General features: G+C 38.8%; 2 protein-coding genes across 4 annotated transcripts; both read right to left on the reverse strand.

Annotated features, from left to right (window-relative positions):
• Window positions 1-1,943: 1,943 nt before the first annotated feature.
• Window positions 1,944-7,275, reverse strand: phlda3 (pleckstrin homology-like domain, family A, member 3). 3 transcript variants are annotated; one of them, XM_088007340.1, is made up of 3 exons: window positions 6,260-7,275; window positions 4,755-4,788; window positions 1,944-2,853 (listed from the first exon to the last, which is right to left on the reverse strand). In XM_088007340.1, the coding sequence occupies exon 1, from the start codon at window positions 6,687-6,689 to the stop codon at window positions 6,267-6,269; it is 423 nt and encodes a 140-aa protein (XP_087863466.1). In that variant the 5' UTR covers window positions 6,690-7,275; the 3' UTR covers window positions 1,944-2,853; window positions 4,755-4,788; window positions 6,260-6,266. The 3 variants fall into 3 exon arrangements, with proteins under 3 accessions (XP_087863466.1, XP_087863467.1, XP_087863465.1); XM_088007341.1 differs by lacking the exons at window positions 1,944-2,853; window positions 4,755-4,788 and adding an exon at window positions 4,306-4,707; XM_088007339.1 differs by lacking the exon at window positions 1,944-2,853 and having other exon boundaries at window positions 4,306-4,788.
• An 81-nt stretch (window positions 7,276-7,356) lies between these two features.
• csrp1a (cysteine and glycine-rich protein 1a) lies at window positions 7,357-15,275 on the reverse strand. The gene is made up of 6 exons (XM_014999672.2): window positions 14,994-15,275; window positions 12,148-12,257; window positions 11,540-11,708; window positions 11,331-11,460; window positions 11,160-11,256; window positions 7,357-8,226 (listed from the first exon to the last, which is right to left on the reverse strand). Exons 2-6 carry the CDS (start codon window positions 12,254-12,256, stop codon window positions 8,150-8,152), a joined length of 582 nt encoding a protein of 193 aa, XP_014855158.1. The 5' UTR covers window position 12,257; window positions 14,994-15,275; the 3' UTR covers window positions 7,357-8,149.
• Between the last annotated feature and the right edge of the window lie 3,734 nt (window positions 15,276-19,009).

Consider the following 19,009-nt stretch of genomic DNA (forward strand, 5'->3'; position numbering starts at 1 on the left):
CCCAAGCTACTGCTCTAAAGTGACATTTCTCCTGACTTTCTCCAATGGATAAATCAGTGCTGCAGGTCTTTTATAGTAATTCTCAGAACTGATGATTTTCAGTTTTTGGGTGAATGATATTTTCCCTTCCCCTCAGCATTACAGGCTTCTGTTCTTTATCCACAAAGTTATGAAACACTCACCCACTGTCTCTGTTCCCCCCCAGCCCCCTGTATCAACATTCCCTCACCATTTTTATTTAATCTCTGTTATGAATGGCACCGCACAAGATGTTTTGGTTTACGAGGGCTACAATCTGTTCCAGTGGATTAGGAAAATTCCAGAGTGTAAACCCTCCCTGATGTCTCCTCTTGTATCGTTCATCCCCATCTTTCTCCTCAGGATTATCTGTATCAGAGGAATTTGGAGTGGACTGGACCATCTCCCCAAATAGACCAGACAGCTGTGGAGAGGAGCTGAGCTGAGCTGCCCAGCCTGGATCAAGGGTTCACTGTTAGCAATTTGTGGATGCTCACGAGCCTCTGTGATGCAGTCAGCTTGGCAAAGCAAAACGAAATTTTACATCTGAAAAAAAACATCTTTCATTTACATCTGATCCAGTTAAACATTACTTTAATATCCAGTTAGATACAGCTCTGTTGTTTATAAGCAAGACAGAAATTAGATTCAATGATATAAGGAAATATAAATCACAAACAAGAGAAAAAAAACAACAACATTGCACCAATCTGTAAGTAAGATGCCAGCTTCTCACATTTACACTTTTCATATACCGTCAAATGTATGCAATCAGACTGACGATGTACCTAAAATATTTTTAGAACACATTATAGAGGCCTTACCAGTGTCTAAGGGAAGAAGAGAGCAACACGCGTGACAAAGGCAGGGCGGACAGATCAGAGATGAGCCCAGTCGTTCTGCACCCCTCTATTTAACTGTGCCACCCATTGTCCAGCACCCTCTTTCTTTTTTTTTTTCTACTGGAGGCTATTATTAGGTAAGACCATTTCTCTTTCAGGGCAATCTCGTTCAGTCTGTTTGTCTCTCACAGACACAGCTAAAGCAGAACCAACGACGAAAAGTTTGGAGCCTCACATCCCATGACTGGATGAGCTTGCATGTTAACAATTATTTTAATGATAAAACTACTTACGCTGTCAAAGATGTCAAGAGCACATGTTGTCATGTACAGGAATAGAGTACTAAGATACATAAGAAGCCCCCAAAGTGACACTGAAGGAAAAAATTAAAAAACAAATGTGCTCACCTAATAATTTCTCTCGTGCATGAGAAACTTTCTGTGTTTTTCTTTAGGATCCCCGTAGATACAAAACCGAAATCAAATTTAGTACTTTAAAGGGGCTGTCTCATGCATTTTCCAGGCAAATAATTCCACTTTATAGTAGAATCAAGTAAATGTGTTACCTTCAGTTGCTATAAAATTGCAGTTCAATGTCTTGAAATTGGCCTCCGACTTTTTAAAGTGTAACTAACCCCTCTGAAAGCTAAGCCTGGCCCCTGACTAATTTTGAAAGATTCCAGCATAAAGGGCGCAGCCAAGAGGCACCTACACCTACGCTGCTGTCGGTGGATTTGTATCCACTGAGCATCCGAGACATTCAACAAGGAGTCTGAACCTGCTGAGTCAGTTCTTGAACAGCGATGTAATGTACGAGTACTGACTGGAACAAAGGTTTTGGAGTCTAAGTTTGACTGAGATGTTGTGGTATGGCGTTAAAACAAGCTGTTCATGCCGAAAACCTTCCCCAGTGGTTGAGTTGAATTAAGTAGGTTATTCAAAAACCAGTAGCAAAATTCAAATAGAATACTGATTGCTAGTCACCACAAGTGATTGATGGAAACTGTTTTCACCAGGGGTGGCACAAGCAGCCATCAGGCTTAGGTGAAAAATACTTTTAAAAAAGGGTTTTAAGCAGCTGACATCCAAAACAGCTTTTGGTATTTATTCAGGTCAATGTCTGATATCAAGATACATCTTACTATATTCAATATTCATATTTGATTAAAGGAAAAAAAAAACTACACAAGACAAAAGTAATCTGTTGAGGAGCAAATAATTTTTCAATTTAACATAGGATAGACTGACCTCTAGTGGTCTAACATCGTAACAGAGGCTCATTTTTAAAGCGGAATCCTAGGCAGTCAATTTTTTGACATAGTTGAAAATCCTTTGCCTTAACCAGAGGAGAGTAGAGTAAAAAGGTATTTGGTTAACAGGTTTCTCAAGTACAGACTAATGATCACAACATTTAATCACAACATGTGTATTAAGAAGTTATGTTCAAAATCTGGTTTATTAAAGGCTGTTTTAGTTATAACAATGTTCTTTGTTCAGGGAAGTTAAGAATGTTACTCAAGCAAAAGAAAAAAAGCACAGTGCTGGATAACAACTCCTATTTATATTTTTAGGCAGTTGTAACTATGTAAATATAACTAATTGCTACCCACCTCTGAGCTTAACTTGATGAGTTACTTTATGTAACCGCATGCTAGTGCACATCTTGAACTCCGCAAAGTAAGCAAAGCCTGTGTTAAGGTCTTTAGAAATTTCACAGTGACATGGAAGTACACATTCTCACACACGGTTACTATTTCTAGAAAGCACTGCAAAACTGGCGCCACTGAGCATTTGCGAAAGCCTCGCTGACGTCTTTGTGTGAGTATTTACACCTGTCTCTAAAACAGCCCGACGGCTCATGTGGTTTGGTACAAAGATCCATAAGTGGGTGTCTCCCTGCTTCTCGTCCTGCTCTTCGTCCATCGCTGACGCATGTGGTATGGCTTGCATCGGGGTTTTCCACAGTAACAGGAGTAGTCACAACACAGCCAAGCCTTTATTCCCGGGGAGAAAACACATAAGACACACGCACACACCCACGCACACAAATTTCAAAACTCTTGACTAAATCCCACATGCACAGCAACCCTTAAAGAAACAATAAAAGCCTGTCTCGCAAACAACAGTCTGCGAGTGCTCGGGCCTCGCTGAATTTCATTTTGGGTGTGCTATTGTAGGTGAATATTGTGTGGGTGGGTGTTTGCATGCACATGCCTCTGGCTCACACTGCTCCTCATTAGTCCTGCACACGGCTCTGAACAAAAGGTGTCCACACGCCGACAGACATGCAACTCCACGCTCTGCATTGTTGTGTGTGTGTGTGTGTGTGTCTGTGTGTGTGGACAAATGTGGGGCTTTCTGGAGGCAAAGTTGCTGCCCAACCGGAAACAAATGCGCTTTGAAACGAGTGATCTGACCGTAAAGTGAGTTTTTGTTTAGCGTGAAGAGATTTCTGTCCAGATGTACATACAGTGACTCTTGAAAGTGTAAACATCCATGTTACAATCATAAGGTATAAAAACAAACAAAACAAACAAAAAAAAAACTGGAACAAGAATTAATCATCAATCTTTCAGGAGATAAGATATAAACAACAAAAAGGTTAGATGAATATGACTTAATTGCATTAATTTTATCTAATAGAAGCATGCTTTCATTTCATTTTAGCACAGTCTCCCTATGGCCCACCTTCCATCAGTTACAGATAATCTCATGAAGTTTATTAATCTTCGTATGATTTTTCTGACATTTTCTGAGAAAAGAAGTTTCAAATAATCTTACAGTAGAAAATTACCAATGATCAGAAGAGCACAGATGTTGCTTAGAACTATGATGTTGTGAACTCATTCATTATTAGCGAAAATATGAGCCTGAAATAAAAAAAGAGTATTTTTCCAAAACCGATTGCCGCACCAGACTGAAACCGGTCAGGGAGGACGACGAGAAGACAGTAACACTGAAGGAGCTGCAGCTATTTCCAACAAGTACTGGTTGTGTTCTGGGTCTACATGTTACAACAACCTCTTGTGTTTTCTATATCTGGACAAGGGAGGAAAATTGCAAAACTGCTGTATTCTTTTCCACAGAAAACGTCCAAGGCTGGCTAAAATCTCCCAAAACATTGTGGGAGAATATGTTGTCATCTGAAGAAACCGATCTGGTACCTTTAGACCCATTATGCAAAAAAGTAAGCAGAGAGTCACTAAAACTAATATTAAGTTAAAAATTGGCAGGTGTGTAGACTCCTACCCAAGAGTGAATGCTAAAATTAAATAATAAAAAAAAGTGCTGATTTAATTTTAACAAAATAATATGTTTTGTTTGTAAGCTGAGCTATACAAGAGTAAAAAAAAAAAAAATCAGGTATTTATCCGTCTCAATTCTTTAAATCTCGAAAAGGTGCAATTTCAGCAATGGACCTGTAAAGAAATACATGTAAGAGAAAATGCTTAAGAATGAATTTATTTACATATTTCTAATACTATTCATCAGATCAGCAAACACACTTAAGAGAATCGTCCAAAGGATTCAGGGGGAAAAAAAAAATTCTTCATGTTAAACTTCATGAATGAGTTAAGTCCGTACAAAAAAAAACATTATTCTTCTACTCTAGTGTCAAAATCCTTTAAAGTGACGCTTTAAGTAGCATTTTTGAATCAAGAAGGCACAAAGGGTAAACTATTTTCAAGTTTAACAGTTTCTAATGTTTTTAAATCTTCCAGAAGTCTCTGAATGGTTCATTTATGACAAACAAAAATTACCATCACAGTAAAAACTTCAAACAGTTGTACGTGTTCCTGGTCCTGTTATCCATCGTCACTGTTGGGTCTTCCTCACATCCCAGGATGCTGTGCAGAAAAGAAACAAAACAGAAGATGTGGGAATCCCTCCTCACCTTCTATTAGTCCCAAACGGAGGAGGAAGGGAGTCTGAAAAACAGGGGGGGCGGGGGGGGGAACAACATTTTTAAGAGCTATTACTTAAATTAGATTTTTAACATTCGGGCAGCTGATGATCTGCAAGCGTACGCTCACTTATTTTACACTGTTACCACAGCAACACAGTTAATTTGGGCGCTTGGCTCCAGCGAGCTCGCTTAAGGAAGCGTTGCTGTGGATTCCTGATCTGTGAGCTCATAGTTCAGACTTTCAGACTCTCGGTTCACTTGAGCTTTCAGGCACTGGTTTCAGTATATAACTAGAATGTGACATGAATGTTGAAAACTAAAAAAAAATAAATAAAAACATACATTGTTTTGCCTACATTTTTCTTCATAAGCATAAAAGAAATTGTGTGAACGTGTGTCTCGGTGCGTATGTTTAAAAATACCCCACTGCCTGCTGAGGGAGAGGCAAGCAGATGTTATTCTGGAGTCTTGCATTGCATCGTAATTATGTCCTCGAGTCAGAGTGGTTTGTGTCCTCAGAAGACCGATGACCATAGTAAAAAAAAAAAACAAAACCCACTGAGATCTGTGACTGGGAGTGACTAGAGCAACCATGTCAGGAACTTGGTGAAAGACTGTCAGATATTTGTTACCTTACTCCCAAGTGTCTGAGTGTTTGCATTTGAATAAACAGTTGGATGCATCAGTGTTTGCTGGTTTTCAGGTTGTTGGCAGCAGAACTTTTGCTATTAGGAAGGAGGAAAAAAGAAAACTTTGATTCAACAGCTTCTGATGAAATGAACTCTTTGACCATGAGTGGGTGTGGTGATGTAATGTTACACACATGACACACCTTAATTAGTAGCTCACAGATAGAAATATATTTTAAATATCCTTCGTAACTGGGCACATACCGCAGGGTATTGCTTTGGAAATTCGTTATCAAACACTTCCTTGGATGGAAAATGTAAGAGATGAAAATAAAAAAATAAAAAAATTATATACAGCCTTGATTGTGTTCATGCAATTAAGAATCACACGATAAGTTCAATAACCAACATTTTTATTCATACCTTTTCTATTGATTGTACCTTCCAAAATAAGCCAGAGAAGACTGGAAAACTGTCTTCCGGCTGTATGGAAGATAGAGTCAGGATGCACTGCCCATTGCTCCAGCTGTCACTGTGAACCACTGTTCAGTTACATGAAAATGGGCCAATACATTAACATTGTGTGTGCCCCTTTTTCTAATAGGGCCCTCGGGCAACATGTCATTAAGACTCGTTTAAAAACTCAGTTTGTAAAGCGGTGGTAAGACATGGGTTCCAACTGGAGCCTTCGGGTTCTCGAGCCAAATGTTGCTTTTGGTCTCAATGACTTGATGTAAAAATCAAACCAAAACAGCATAACCATAAGCAACACCCTTGTGCATCATAGAAAACAAAAATAATGATAACGTCCAATTAAAAGACTGCTCCCACCACTTTGTTGACCTTCACCACTGTTGGTCTTACCGTGCAGTCAGAGCACTTCATCCTCCCCGGTGCTGCCCAAGGGCGCCGTGTACAGGTGCCGGGTCCTCCCGGTCCGCAGGGCCTGCTGGTTCTTGTATCGGACCAACGCCAAGGCGATCTCCGCGTTCCACAGCGTGCCTTCCTGCGCGCACCGAAAGTCTATTTCCTTCCCTTTAGCCATGACCACTGTGAAGTAGACCATCTCTCGCTTGTACTCCACGCACTCCACCGTTTCCATGCGTTCAAAGCGCAGCTCCTTAGCTCTGGAGCTCCACGCCGACCCGGGAGCATCACTGCCTCTGGCTTTGTAGCTGAGCAGGCGGAGCCCTTCCTCCGTGAGCACGCAGCGCTTCTTCTTCCACAGCTGGAGAAGCCCGCTGCTGCGCTTCTCCAGCAGCCCATCTCTTATGACTTTCACCGGGAAGGACATGACCTAAACCGCACGAAGAGACTCACGGCGTCTAGTCTTCAGCAGATGAATCCATTCACTTTCAGTTTAAAGCTCCTCACAAAAACATAGCGGCGTCAGACTAGCCTGACTCTGTGGATAATAACAACCTTCTGTTCAGCCTATACGTAGTGTCAGCTCACCGTGCGTGGAGGTTGGCTGGCTGGTCTGCCCAGATATGTTTGGACATGCCCGACTCCACTGTGGACCTTCACCCACTTCAGCTCCAGCACCCCGCCTCCTCGCCGCTGACGGGAAGAGGAGAAGAGATCCGGGCTGTTTGTGAAACTCACTCCTGAGTGATGTGCGTGCGTGAGAGAGTTGTTGTGAATGAACAGTTACACAGGTACGTGGACTCGTCACGCCGCTTCCCTTCCCTTCCGAAATTTTCCCGGTTGATGAAACTTTGAAATGAAAAATACGTCGTTCAGCATGCTGCTAATCATAGCCTTCTCACTTTCTAATCACAGTGTAGGAATACGGACAGGAATGTGAGTGGGACGCTTGAAATTGTTTTGGATTTGTGGAGAGAAAGAAAGAGACGATACGGGACGAAACATGTTTAAATGAACACGGGAAATGCGTCATTCACTTTTTACGTTTTGGAAAAGCTCTATCTACAAAGGAAAGGAAAAAAAGACACGACACATTTTTAATATAAAGGTGCTTTAATGTATGTGTTTCATGTTACAAATTAAACACACTATTGAATACTGCCCAAAAAAAAAGATACATTAACACTTTTTAAAATCATTTTCAATCCAACCATAAAAAACTGGTTCTTTCTGGCATTCCCCACATTATGACAGTAGAGATATATTGTTATTCTCTCATTTTGACAACATACAGAATTCATCTCATGCGATCATCTGAGTAGAATGAGGAGGTCATGACAGTGTTATGAGAAAAATGTATGAAATGTGCAGAAAGCATTTTGTTTAAATGCGAAGACATCCACCCAACCTGGCTGTTTTTATTTGTATTCCTGTGCATGCATATAGTGATAAGCTGTATTTGTTACACTAAGCTGTTTCATTTTTAAGTATAAAATGTACACAGACGGGGAGTATTTTACTGCATTTAATTTCTGAATTTTATTGAAAACCAAACATGTAACTCTGAACCAAAGATAATTCAAAGCATTAGTTCAATCACTGTACAGCCAATATTGAATACCTATAAGGTGTGATGCACAATATCGGCCCTTTCCAAGACTAAATCTTTGGTCCTACTCAAGCTCATTTTATTTCAGGTCCAAAAAGTTGTCATCAACATTTGTATTACAGGCTGGACACTAAAAACAAGGCTTAGGATTAAATAGCGTTTGTGTTTGTGTGGTGATTTTTGTAATGCAGTATCACATTGAAGGATGCATCCTCCATGCAACCTGCCCTGTGCTGGCATAGAAAGCAGCTCGGTACAATGGAGACGTGACTCGGATCTCACTGGGTGTGGGCCAGCGCCCCTGCTCCTAGTCCATACCCAAATCCCTTGGGACCAAAGTTTTTGCCGTAGCAGCCTGTTAGAAACAAAAACAGTGTCATCAGTTTACACTAGATCAGCATCAATTTCAGATCACTGACTAAAGGCTCATAGCAGACTTTTATCTTTGCTTTTTATTGGCACCCCTGGTAAAGGTGAGTATAAAAGCGTTAAAATAAATTAAATTTTCATTTGAGTACAATCAGAGGAGAAACAAAAACAATTAAGAACATTTTTTTTCCTTGGGGGAAAAATAAACTTTGGCACTGTGCTCCTGGAAAATAAAGCAATTTTAAAGATTCATATTTCTGGGATGTTTAACTGAAATGGGGAGAGCGGGCATTTTCAAGGAGGTTTAAGTTATAAGTAAATGAAAACACAAAGTATGAAAATAGGCACCCCAACATTTTTTTTCTATCCTTAATTTCTCGCTGTAATAAATTATTTAGTGTTATTTCAGTTATTCAGTGTGATTCCACATGCAAACGCTCGGGGGCGCTGGTCGCATTGGTGGCATAGAGAAGATTGAGCACACAGAAGAAGAAACCGCGTTACATGCTGAAGGAAGCTCAATGTGTGTCTCTTCTGTATCACAGGTCAGTAAAAATGTATTTTGATGCATATATATTAGTTATCTTTAAAAGTTGAAGAGGTTATTAAATCGAGCATCAACTAATGGGTCACGCCATTCAGTTTGTGGTTAGAACACAGACATTTCTGAAAACTAATTAATGCTAGCGAACTTTCTACGTGTTTTAGCTAGCAGAGGGGCTGAAGGACTGAGTTCACTTAGAATTGATGGGGTTTTACATATTTCCAAATGCTTCTCAAACAAAATATGATATTTTGGTCTCTTTATTTGTAAAATGGATGCTTCTTTATGGGTTATTGCAAAAACCAGAGAAACAATATTGATATCCAGTGAGTAAGTAATGGGTGCCTGTATGTGAAGTTATGTGTCAAACTCCTGCAATCACAGGAGTTTGAAGGGCCGGTGTCCTGAAGGGCCGGTGTCCTGCAACTTTTAGATGTGCCTCTGCTGCACCATACCTGAATAGAGTAATTAGGTCGTTAGCAAGGCTCTGGAGAACTGATCTACATAAAGAGGAGGTAATTAAGCCATTTCACTCCAGTGTTTTGTACCTGTGGCACATCTAAAAACTGCAGGACACCGGCCCTTAAGGACTGGAGTTTGACACCTGTTTATTAAAGGAACATTACACCTTTTCAGTTTAGTACAGTTAAAAGCTAACATTCTTAAATATTAAAGTATATTTAGAGTACAAGTTGTAAAAGCTACTAAAATAGTTAAAAGCACAACACAGTTAAAAATACAATAGGTCTGAGAAACATGGTGTTAAAACACCAACTAAAAAAGCTAATGTGGTTTATAGAATTAAAAGCCATCTGTGAATAGATTTTTTTCATTTGATAAAATTCATAACGTTGAATGGATCATGTTAAAATAATTCTTGTTCTGTTTAAAATAATATCATAGCCATGTACTGAATTTAAGAGTTATCCCTTGCAGTTACTCATTGATACCTGAAGTGTTGCATATAGAATATGTTTATTACACAGAAGAAGATTAAACCTTCCTGTTAGATGCTAAAGGAAGCTAAACTTGTGTTTCATCGTTTCTGTCACAGTGTCACACATTGAGAGAACAATATTTCAACATTACCCTCAGCCCATCCAAGGTTGGCAGGTAACATAACCATGACTATTATTAGTGTTATGTACTTGAAAGTAACTGTCACATTAGTGAGCCCTCTGCTGTTTTATTGTGGTTATTACAACTCAAAGAAAACAAAATGAAATGTGACAATGTATGCTCTGGTAGGGAGCCTCATAATGAGGCAATATTTATATTGCTCTTGGCAATGTTTGACTTTAATTGCTTGTTTAAAGAAGTTCTTGGTTCTGTTTTTGCTGGGGTCAAGCCTGGACTGCACATGCTGCTGCTATGGAAGAAACATAGTCTCATTAGACTCTCACTTTTTGAGACATTGCATTTTGTGACACCGAATTTTTGTCCCGTGAAATTATGCATATGATATTTTTTCCACTTTGTCTGGTGTCTAATTATCAAAGAAGCATAATTAGCAAAAAAATGCCACTGGGCTCAATCTAGTGCTGATTTCTTTGGCTTAGGTAACCAGAAGGTCACCACCACATTTACAGGTGAAATTCAAAATTCATATACATAATTGCACAGGATAAAAATTCAGTGTTATAAATTCAAAATTAGCTATATGAGTTCAAAATTCAGTCTCTAATAAAACTGATGAAGACAGCCTCCGTAACCATGTATGTTTATTTTATTTTTTTATAATAGACTAAAACTCAACCAAGCTGGGATTTCTTGATATGTTCTGCTAGAGTACTGCAATAACCTACTTATAGAACAAAGTCGATCACATGTTGTGAAAATACATAGTGAAAGCCCTACATTTTTTGTCTTGTTTAATCAACTTTTTTTTATAAATGCAGGGCTTTGGTTTATGCCAGAAGATGAATTTTCTCTCTTCCTTCTTTGTTGTTCTTTACTATTGTGAAAAAAACCCAATGCATTGACGTACACCAAGATAGAAATATGTTTGGAATTATTAGTTCAACAATCTCCCTCCTCTGGATATTCTTATGCATCGTTCTTCATGACCAGTCATTTGTCCTTCTCTTCTTTTTGTTAGTTTTTTTTTCTTTTATGAAATCACTGAGCTTGAAAACAGGCTGTATTTAAAGGTAAGGCATAAATCTGCTTCATGTTGCCTTTGATGTCCTGTGAATATTGCTTTTGATAGTAAAAAGCAAAAATGTTCAAAATATCAATTCACTCTTGAACCGTCAGAAAGAAGTCTTCCTTCAGTACCAATATATGGTTAATTTTTTTTACACAAGTATGGTTGATGAGGGAATTTAAAGCTTTGTAATTGTATTTTCTAATTTTGTTGAAGACATGGATTTTACCTTTACAGTAGATTTCTCCATCCTTGTCAGCTAGTGTGGTTGACTCCAGGCTCTTCCCACATGTGGCGCAGGTGAAACACCCAATCTTATGCCAGGACTGGAAATAGGAAAATAATTAATATAAAAATAGTCATTTACTTGCATGTTTCTGCATATGTTAGGTTTTCTTACACTCCCTGCTCCGATCACTTTCTCAGCAGCATAAACAGCCTTGCCACAGCGGGGGCACTTGTCTGACCCTCCGAACTTCTGAGCCATCTTAGAGGGGTTTGCGTTTGTGGTCGGACGATGAGGGGCAGGCCTGATGGAAGAAGAGGACAAAAAACTGTTGATGAAGAGCCTAAAACCGACATCCAGAATTTAATATGTGCATTACTCACGTTTCATGTGTAATACCCAATGATTCTCCTTTGTCCATGCTAAGGGTCCCTGCACCCTGGCCATAGCCATAGCCTTTTGGCCCATACTTCTTGCCGTAGCATGCTTTGCAGTAGACTTCATCCATATGGACCGCAACAGTTGTGCTGTCCAAGTTCTTCCCACACACCACTACACAAATAATAACATTCACAGACAGGCAGAAATGCTTATATTATTGTTTTGCATATTTGTGTGTTTTAAATGTGTTTAGACAGGCCCCTAACTTCTTCCTTATATGGCACAACGTTTCTGAAGAAACATGTCCACATCTAAATTCCATTGCAGGAATGCCTGATAACAAAGTGGGAACACAAATATTGCAAATATCATCTGAAGGCCATGAACCCTCACCGATGGACTGATTTTGCTACTGCAGTTTGAAATCTAAAGTTTAATATCAGTACATGAGACCAAAAGGTAAAAAGACATGCTTTAATTTCTTTTAAGAATTTTGAGGTGTGACTTGCATATTACAAAAAATAAAGGTTTAATCAATTAAATAAATAAGGGAATCAGTTTTGTGGTTTCCATAACTACAATCAGAGGAAACAACAAATAGTGTACTCACTGCACAGGAAGCAGGACTTGTGGAAGCTCCGTTTGTCACACAAGACTTCCTCAGCAAAGTAAACTGTCTTCGAACAGCGGCCACATTTATTTCCTCCTCCCAAAGGCATTCTTGGAAATGAAAGAAAACTGAAAATAAGGTCAACTGGTCGGATTGGGCTCATTAAAAGTTTGTTGAAATTAGTGTCGTATATGGATACCGACAAAAGAGAGAGAGAAAAAAAGACCATATATTGTTTTATAGTGGAAAAACTATCTCAGGTTAATGTTATTGATTTTGCAGAAAGGTCTGGCTGGTTGCTTTATTTTAATTTATTTTCTCAGATAGGTGGCAACAAGCAGATACCTTTAAAGATTGGGCACCTTAATGAATCTTAAAAAATACAAAATTGTTAACTGCTCTCTGTTGGAAAAGAGAATAAACATGATATAAAATGGCTTGTATCTTATATCTATTTCTAAAGGAAATAGTTAATGTCTCAATTTCAATGCCTGTAAAAGGAAATCATCTGTAGAAGCAAAACAGATGGATTGGAGGACTAATAAATTTGACCAAACCATTTTTATTTTATGTAAAGCACATTTAAGCTATACTCGGTTGTCTGTAATTCTGGTTTTATTCAAGACTGTAATTTCATGCCTGCCAGTTTACTGTGGCCTCTGTGAAAGAAAAGCAAACCAGTAATGGAAAGTCTAGGAAAGGTTGTGCTAAATGTGAACAGATGAAAGTTCCTCTGTTGGAAAAGCAGACAAAGTTGGTGTGAGCATTATGTGAACCATTACTTTTTAAGGAATTTCAAAGCTTTTCAGAATGTAAAAGACTCTGGCATCCAGCCTGTTTCCACCCTGAGCTTTTCCCGGCACGACCCTCCCAATCAATCCTTGTGTATCCACTTCCACATTCCTGACTGTGTAAACCCTCCCACCTCTCTGCCCTTGGTTCACATCATGTCCTGACTGACTGGCTTGTTTTACATCCCTCTGCCCTGTTTGTTTATTTCAGAAGGATGTGCCATTGCTCAAATATCACTTCCTTTTCTCTGATCAGTTAAGGGAGCGAAGCTTTTAGTCACTTCCTATAACCCTGAACACACTTCCTGTTCTTTCAGAGCAAGTCATTTCATGATGAACTCTTTTGACCAAACCCAGGACAGTCGGCTCCCAAACTAAGTAGGACTTACAAAATGCTGTTGATTTGAATGTAATTTTATTGCATAGCAAAGCTATATGTGAAAGACTGTTTAATGCCTTGATGTTGATGTTCTATCATTATAAGCATCAAATTATTTTTAGTGGAATTAGTTTACTTACTCTGACAAAGTTTGGCAAGAGCTGCTTTAAACCGCTCTTTGCCATGATCAAAATCATGATATAAATGGCGTATTATTCATTAAATCAAACTTATTGAATAAAATTCAACATATACTAAGGGTAGTTTAGGTAATGTATGCTTTCTTATATAATTTATGATCTTGACTTTTGGCTTTGGGTTCTAAAAAAACACCTCGCAAAATTAGGCACAAATAGGCCCAAGCAGGGAAACAAAATTAGCATTTCAGAATATTAAAACAATAGACGGAGTAATTAAATTGAGCTTCTTTGTGATTTTACAGCAGTTTTATAATGGTAGATTGAGAGGAAGCGGCTAGACGCTTGGACCTCAGACAGGTACCATGGTGCAACAACATTCCAGTTTCTATCCTCTGGATCAGGTTTGCAAGTCATAAGGAGAAGGGGATTCTGCTTTTGAACATGCCAAGAAAGAAGTTAGGTTCAGCTGGAGGTTTCTTCCTTTTTAAAGGGTATTTTTCTTTCCACTGTCGCCACATTCATGCTCATCATTAAGTTTTGGTGCAAGCTATGAAGACCTGATGCAATTAAGTGTCTGCGGTCACCAAATGTGCATTTAAGAAGAGAAATTGCTACGAAGTGGGACATGATGCAGTAGGCTGGGGCCGGGCTTTCTTAGAAAGCTTTTTACCAGCTGGCAAAATAAACTGAACTTGACTGTAATTTTGTATAACTGAAATTGAGTTGAAATTTTTGTGACTTAAATCTGCCTATATGATTGGATTAATTGGAGTATATATTTCTGCTTATAGACTGTATCGGTTTGTTTTGTAAACTAGTTGAGATGGCATTTATTTTTGAATAAGCCCTATAACTAAATTAAGTGAATTACTTACAATTCCAGAATAAAGATCCACTGAAATTCTGAGAACATCATACATGACTACAATATGAGCACTGAGGACTAAAAGTCAACAACCTTCCACTGGGTTTTGTGTCTTACTCCTTAGGACAGACTCTTCCCCTCTTTACAACACATTTGATTTAAACCAATAGATCATTAACAATCCTTTGGTTATCTTGGTGACCTGTTCAGCATGTAATTCAATCATTTGTAACAGGATCTGGTGCAGGGCCACATGTGCAGGTGAACGGATCCAGACAATCAGGGTTGGGAAAGCTGATTTAGAGAATCATGCTGAATTGGAGTACTAGTACATGTTGGTGGTTTAACACTGCAAGTTTAAACATGTAGCTGCACAGTCAGCGGGCGTGGGAGTGCGGACAGCTACAAATCAGGAAGCTTGCTCATAAATTACACGTGGATTCATCTGACTTTTGTGAGATTACTTCCCCTTGCTCCCTGCTTTATGATTTGCAGATATATGTCATAGCTTTCTGTTAGTATTTTCAGTAACCTATAACTTTGATATCTGTTTCCTCTGCTTATTTTCAGTATATCTTAATCATGTTATAGCGAAGACTATGTGACTAGAACCAAACATACATAAGACGATAGATATGTTTGAAAACAAAAAAGAAAAAAGCCTTGCTCACCTAAAGTTGGTAGATGTTGTAGGTCTGAGCCGTAGGATGAAAAGAAGTTGGATGCAGCCCCAGTGCAGGAGGGTGTGTCCAGGAAACCAGTCGTTTAAAGCAGTATGCAGTTACTGCTCTTTTAGTTGAAGAACAAATCTAGGTTATGTGTGTTTTACTGTGTTTCCCAGTAGCGGAAGTCAAATCAAAAAGAAGTTATGTTCTCTTCTTCAATGCTCGTCCAGATGTGCTGAAAGGGAGGAGCTTCAGTTGTTGTGGCTTCAATGTGCAAAGTACTGAGGAAGAGGGACGTTTCTGGGTAACTCGACAAGCGAGAGAGTCAGAGTGAAAGTAGGTGGGATCAGGGGTGATTAGGAGAGGTAGTGGTTTGCCGTGTTTCAAAGAGGAATTTACATTTTCTGTGTTTAAAAAAATTAAAGGTGCTTTAAAAGTGTAAATTATTCTTGTAAATTCCAGTATTTACATCTCAGTATTACAAAAAATTCAGACTGTGTGGTGAGGTTCTCTTAAGAGGCAATGACTTGTAAATATCTGACCTGCATTAGATAACTTTTTGATCATATTCATAGCAAAGGTTTGTGTTGAGATTTTAAAGCTTATTTAAGTGAAGCAATGTTAAAACCAGGTTGCTCAAATATGGATGGGTAGGAATAAGGAAAAGCTCACTCAAGCAACTTAGTATATAATAAAACATTAGCATTTTTCTTATCAAAGGAGGAAATATTTATTACAGATGGATATAGAAATGAAGTATTTTATCTAATATTAGCCATACAAGCAAAAACAAGAAAACTTTAGACAGCAAAAAATGTTAAACGCTGTACACAAACTCAAATAAATTATCTCCAACATTTAATAAACAGCAGAAGGTGAGCTATCAGAACAGACATACATAAAACCTATTTAAGGTTCACTTGCATGTTCAGTGATATGGTCAAATTACAGTACAAATGATAATTCATGAATGTTGACTGCAACAACATAAGAGTTTGATTATACTGGATTTAACTTTATTCTGAAATAACTTCTAAATGATGCAAAAGTCAAGGAAAAATCCAAATATTTGTAGTATTGATGGAAAAAAGAAAACTATTGAAACTGCTTTGCTTGTTTTTTATTTTTATTTTTTAAGAGCGTTTTGGAAGTAAAGGCAGTTTATGTCAAATTTACTACGTCATTAAACAGTCATAAAGGCTCATTAGCAGAACGGCAACTGCTACACTGCCATACATCTGTTTGCTATTTGTGGCATTTAGTGCTGGCTGCTCTGAAAACATGCTGAGCTGATGGATGCTGTCAAACTCTTAATTTGTCTGCTGAAACAAAACATAATCAGGGAACTAAATCACTCCTGAAGCATAGAAAATGTAAAATATATTTCAAAAATCTTTAGTAATCAGAACATAAGTGATAGCGATACTGGATTTTTCCTCTTTAACGTGTGTAAGTGTGAAATATTCACAGTGAAATAAACCATAATTCAAGTTTTACAACTCAAAAGGTCCTAGACTTTCATATCTGCTTAGAAAATGCTTATAAATAAAAAAAATTCAGTAGTATTTATTTTACTTTTGACTTCTGGCTGTGTGTGATTTACAACTTTAAGTTGTGTGATTTACAACTTTAAGTTGTGTGAAGCCAGTCAAAATCTTGGTTTATCCTGTTTTGCTGACACCAAGGTTCAGGCACAGTAGCACCATCTGGTGGTGACAGTACTGTCAAGCATAAAGCTAGAGACTCATTAAGCTGATGGGACCTTTGTAATGGAGGATTACGCTCATAAAGAAAGTCTCTGTTATCACAGAAAACCTTTAAATTAATCTAAAATTAACTAATTTGTCACGTTTGTAAGTTTTTTGTGTTTTGATGTAGATATTTTATTTAGACCACACATGTGAGGCCCCGGGGCTCCAGACAGTCAACATGTTGAAATTGCACCCCCCCGCCCCCTTTTTATTTTTTTCGTCAGTCTGCTCCTCAGTGTGATGGTGACACAAGTGTCCCTTTGTCAAAACAGCGTCTGTCTCAGAGTCGGTCTCTCCCGGGAGGGGACATGCCCTAGGGGACATCAGAAGATTAGCTATGACATTAACTCCCCCACCCTCACCCCTGCATCCAACCCTCCTCAACACACACAAACTGATAGTCACTGCAGACGCTTGCACACCACTACCCATAATCCTCTGTTACAAGTCACTTCCCATTTTCATAAAACACAGGGACAAAGCAACAGATCATGTGAGAGTGTTGTCTTTTTTCGTACTTGTGGTTGCAGAAGTTTTACAGTTTTTATTCATGTGCTTGGAGCTGAAGGAAACAGGAGAGCAGCGCCTGGTGATGATATTAGGATTGATAGGTGAGTAACAAATGGATCATTACCAGCAGAGCATCTCACATTAGTATGAAGAAACATGAGAGGGTAGAGCGAGGAGGTCATGTGTATTGTACAGTATGCATGTTGGGGGAGGGGCCGTTCATTGCGTAGGACCTAGTGTGTTCTGAAAGCAAGCATCACTTCATCATGCCTGGCTGAGCAGCTTTATGTTTATTTGCATAATGGCTTTCAATGAGCAGATACTCCATTATGCTTACGTCTCCATGTTGGGGGCTTATAGACCAAGTAAGAGTCTGATCGATATGTTATCAGTTAGAGAGCTTCAAGACCAGTCAAGCAGGGATGAGCCAACACACAAACACAACTGTAAGCAAAAAGAAAAGGGTTAGAGTCTTAGAAATCATATTTATCAGAAGATGTTGGAAATTGTGCTTTGCAATAGGGATTGCTACCTATTGATTTATTGGATATTATAGCTGCCATTAAATATGCTACATGGGGACCGAGTGCCAGTGTGCAAAACTGAAGCCAGCAAAGCAGAAATATGAGATGGGAGACAATACAGAGTCACAGGGAGGGAGTGAGACACGGAGACCCAGAGCAAAACACAAATGTGGCTTTACACAGAACTATAATTGAAGACAGGAAAAGATCCCACAAGAAAAGAAAATTACAAAATAACTAGGTTTCTCAGAGAGATTGTAAATACAAAGATGTAATTTGGAAGGGCAGTTGTAAAAGCTCATGGGAAGTACAATTTCAAATATTTAAAGTTTTTCGTCTGTGAACGAGATACAGTGGTTACACGGTAGTTTGTTGCTCAAGATCGAAGCGCATTTTCAGTGTCCGGCGACAGGGTCAGAGACTTCAAGCTTTGTCGCCACACAGTCTTTATGAGAAGAAATTTAACATATAGCTTGTAGTCAGTCGATTATGTATGAACTTGTTTGAAAAAACAAACCATATTAAATTCACAAAATCCACAAAATGCTACTGCATTCACACAATCCACAATTTCCTTCCTTTGGTTTCAAGTCCTTTTGAGATCCCAGAGAAAGTGACAAGAGTTTCACCAGACCATCTGAGGAATGGAGTAGCAGAGGGCTGCCCTTGTCCCACTTGTTGCTGCACACTGGCTGTACAGTTGGCTTAAACAACCTCCCTTCACCCAAGAAGCACACGTTCATAAATAAGGAGACATTTTCAAAATGGGAACAAGGAACAGCAGAATTTAAATAGGAGGTGTTGAACAGGGAGTTTACATCTTGTAACAATGACAACTGGAGCGAATGAATGTGCAGCAGTGGTGTGGGAGCATGAGCTGAAGGTCCTAGACAGAATAGTTGGAAATTGCATAGGAATTATGGGAAGCAGGGGTTTAAATGAACTTTGAATGACTTCATAATGAAAAAAAAAAAGAAAACTGGAAATCAGAGACAAGTGCAGCAATCAAGCAGATGGCAAGTACTCTAATTAATGAGCTATTTCAAGCTTGCTTGACTTGTGTTGCTTTATAAAGAATAATTCATTCTTCCCAGTTCGCTCTGCTGTCTGCTGCAGTCCAAAGTCTCTGTGATGCAAATTTCACCGTCTGTACACGTTTCCCAGGTTCCACTTAGGATCTATACAAACATGTGCATGCTGGATAGATTTTTATGACTGCATTAGAGGCACACGCTGA

Source organism: Poecilia mexicana, unplaced genomic scaffold, assembly GCF_051168715.1.
Source record: "Poecilia mexicana isolate PSO_F unplaced genomic scaffold, ASM5116871v1 scaffold_7, whole genome shotgun sequence".
In the NCBI taxonomy this organism is placed as follows: Eukaryota; Metazoa; Chordata; class Actinopteri; order Cyprinodontiformes; family Poeciliidae; genus Poecilia; species Poecilia mexicana.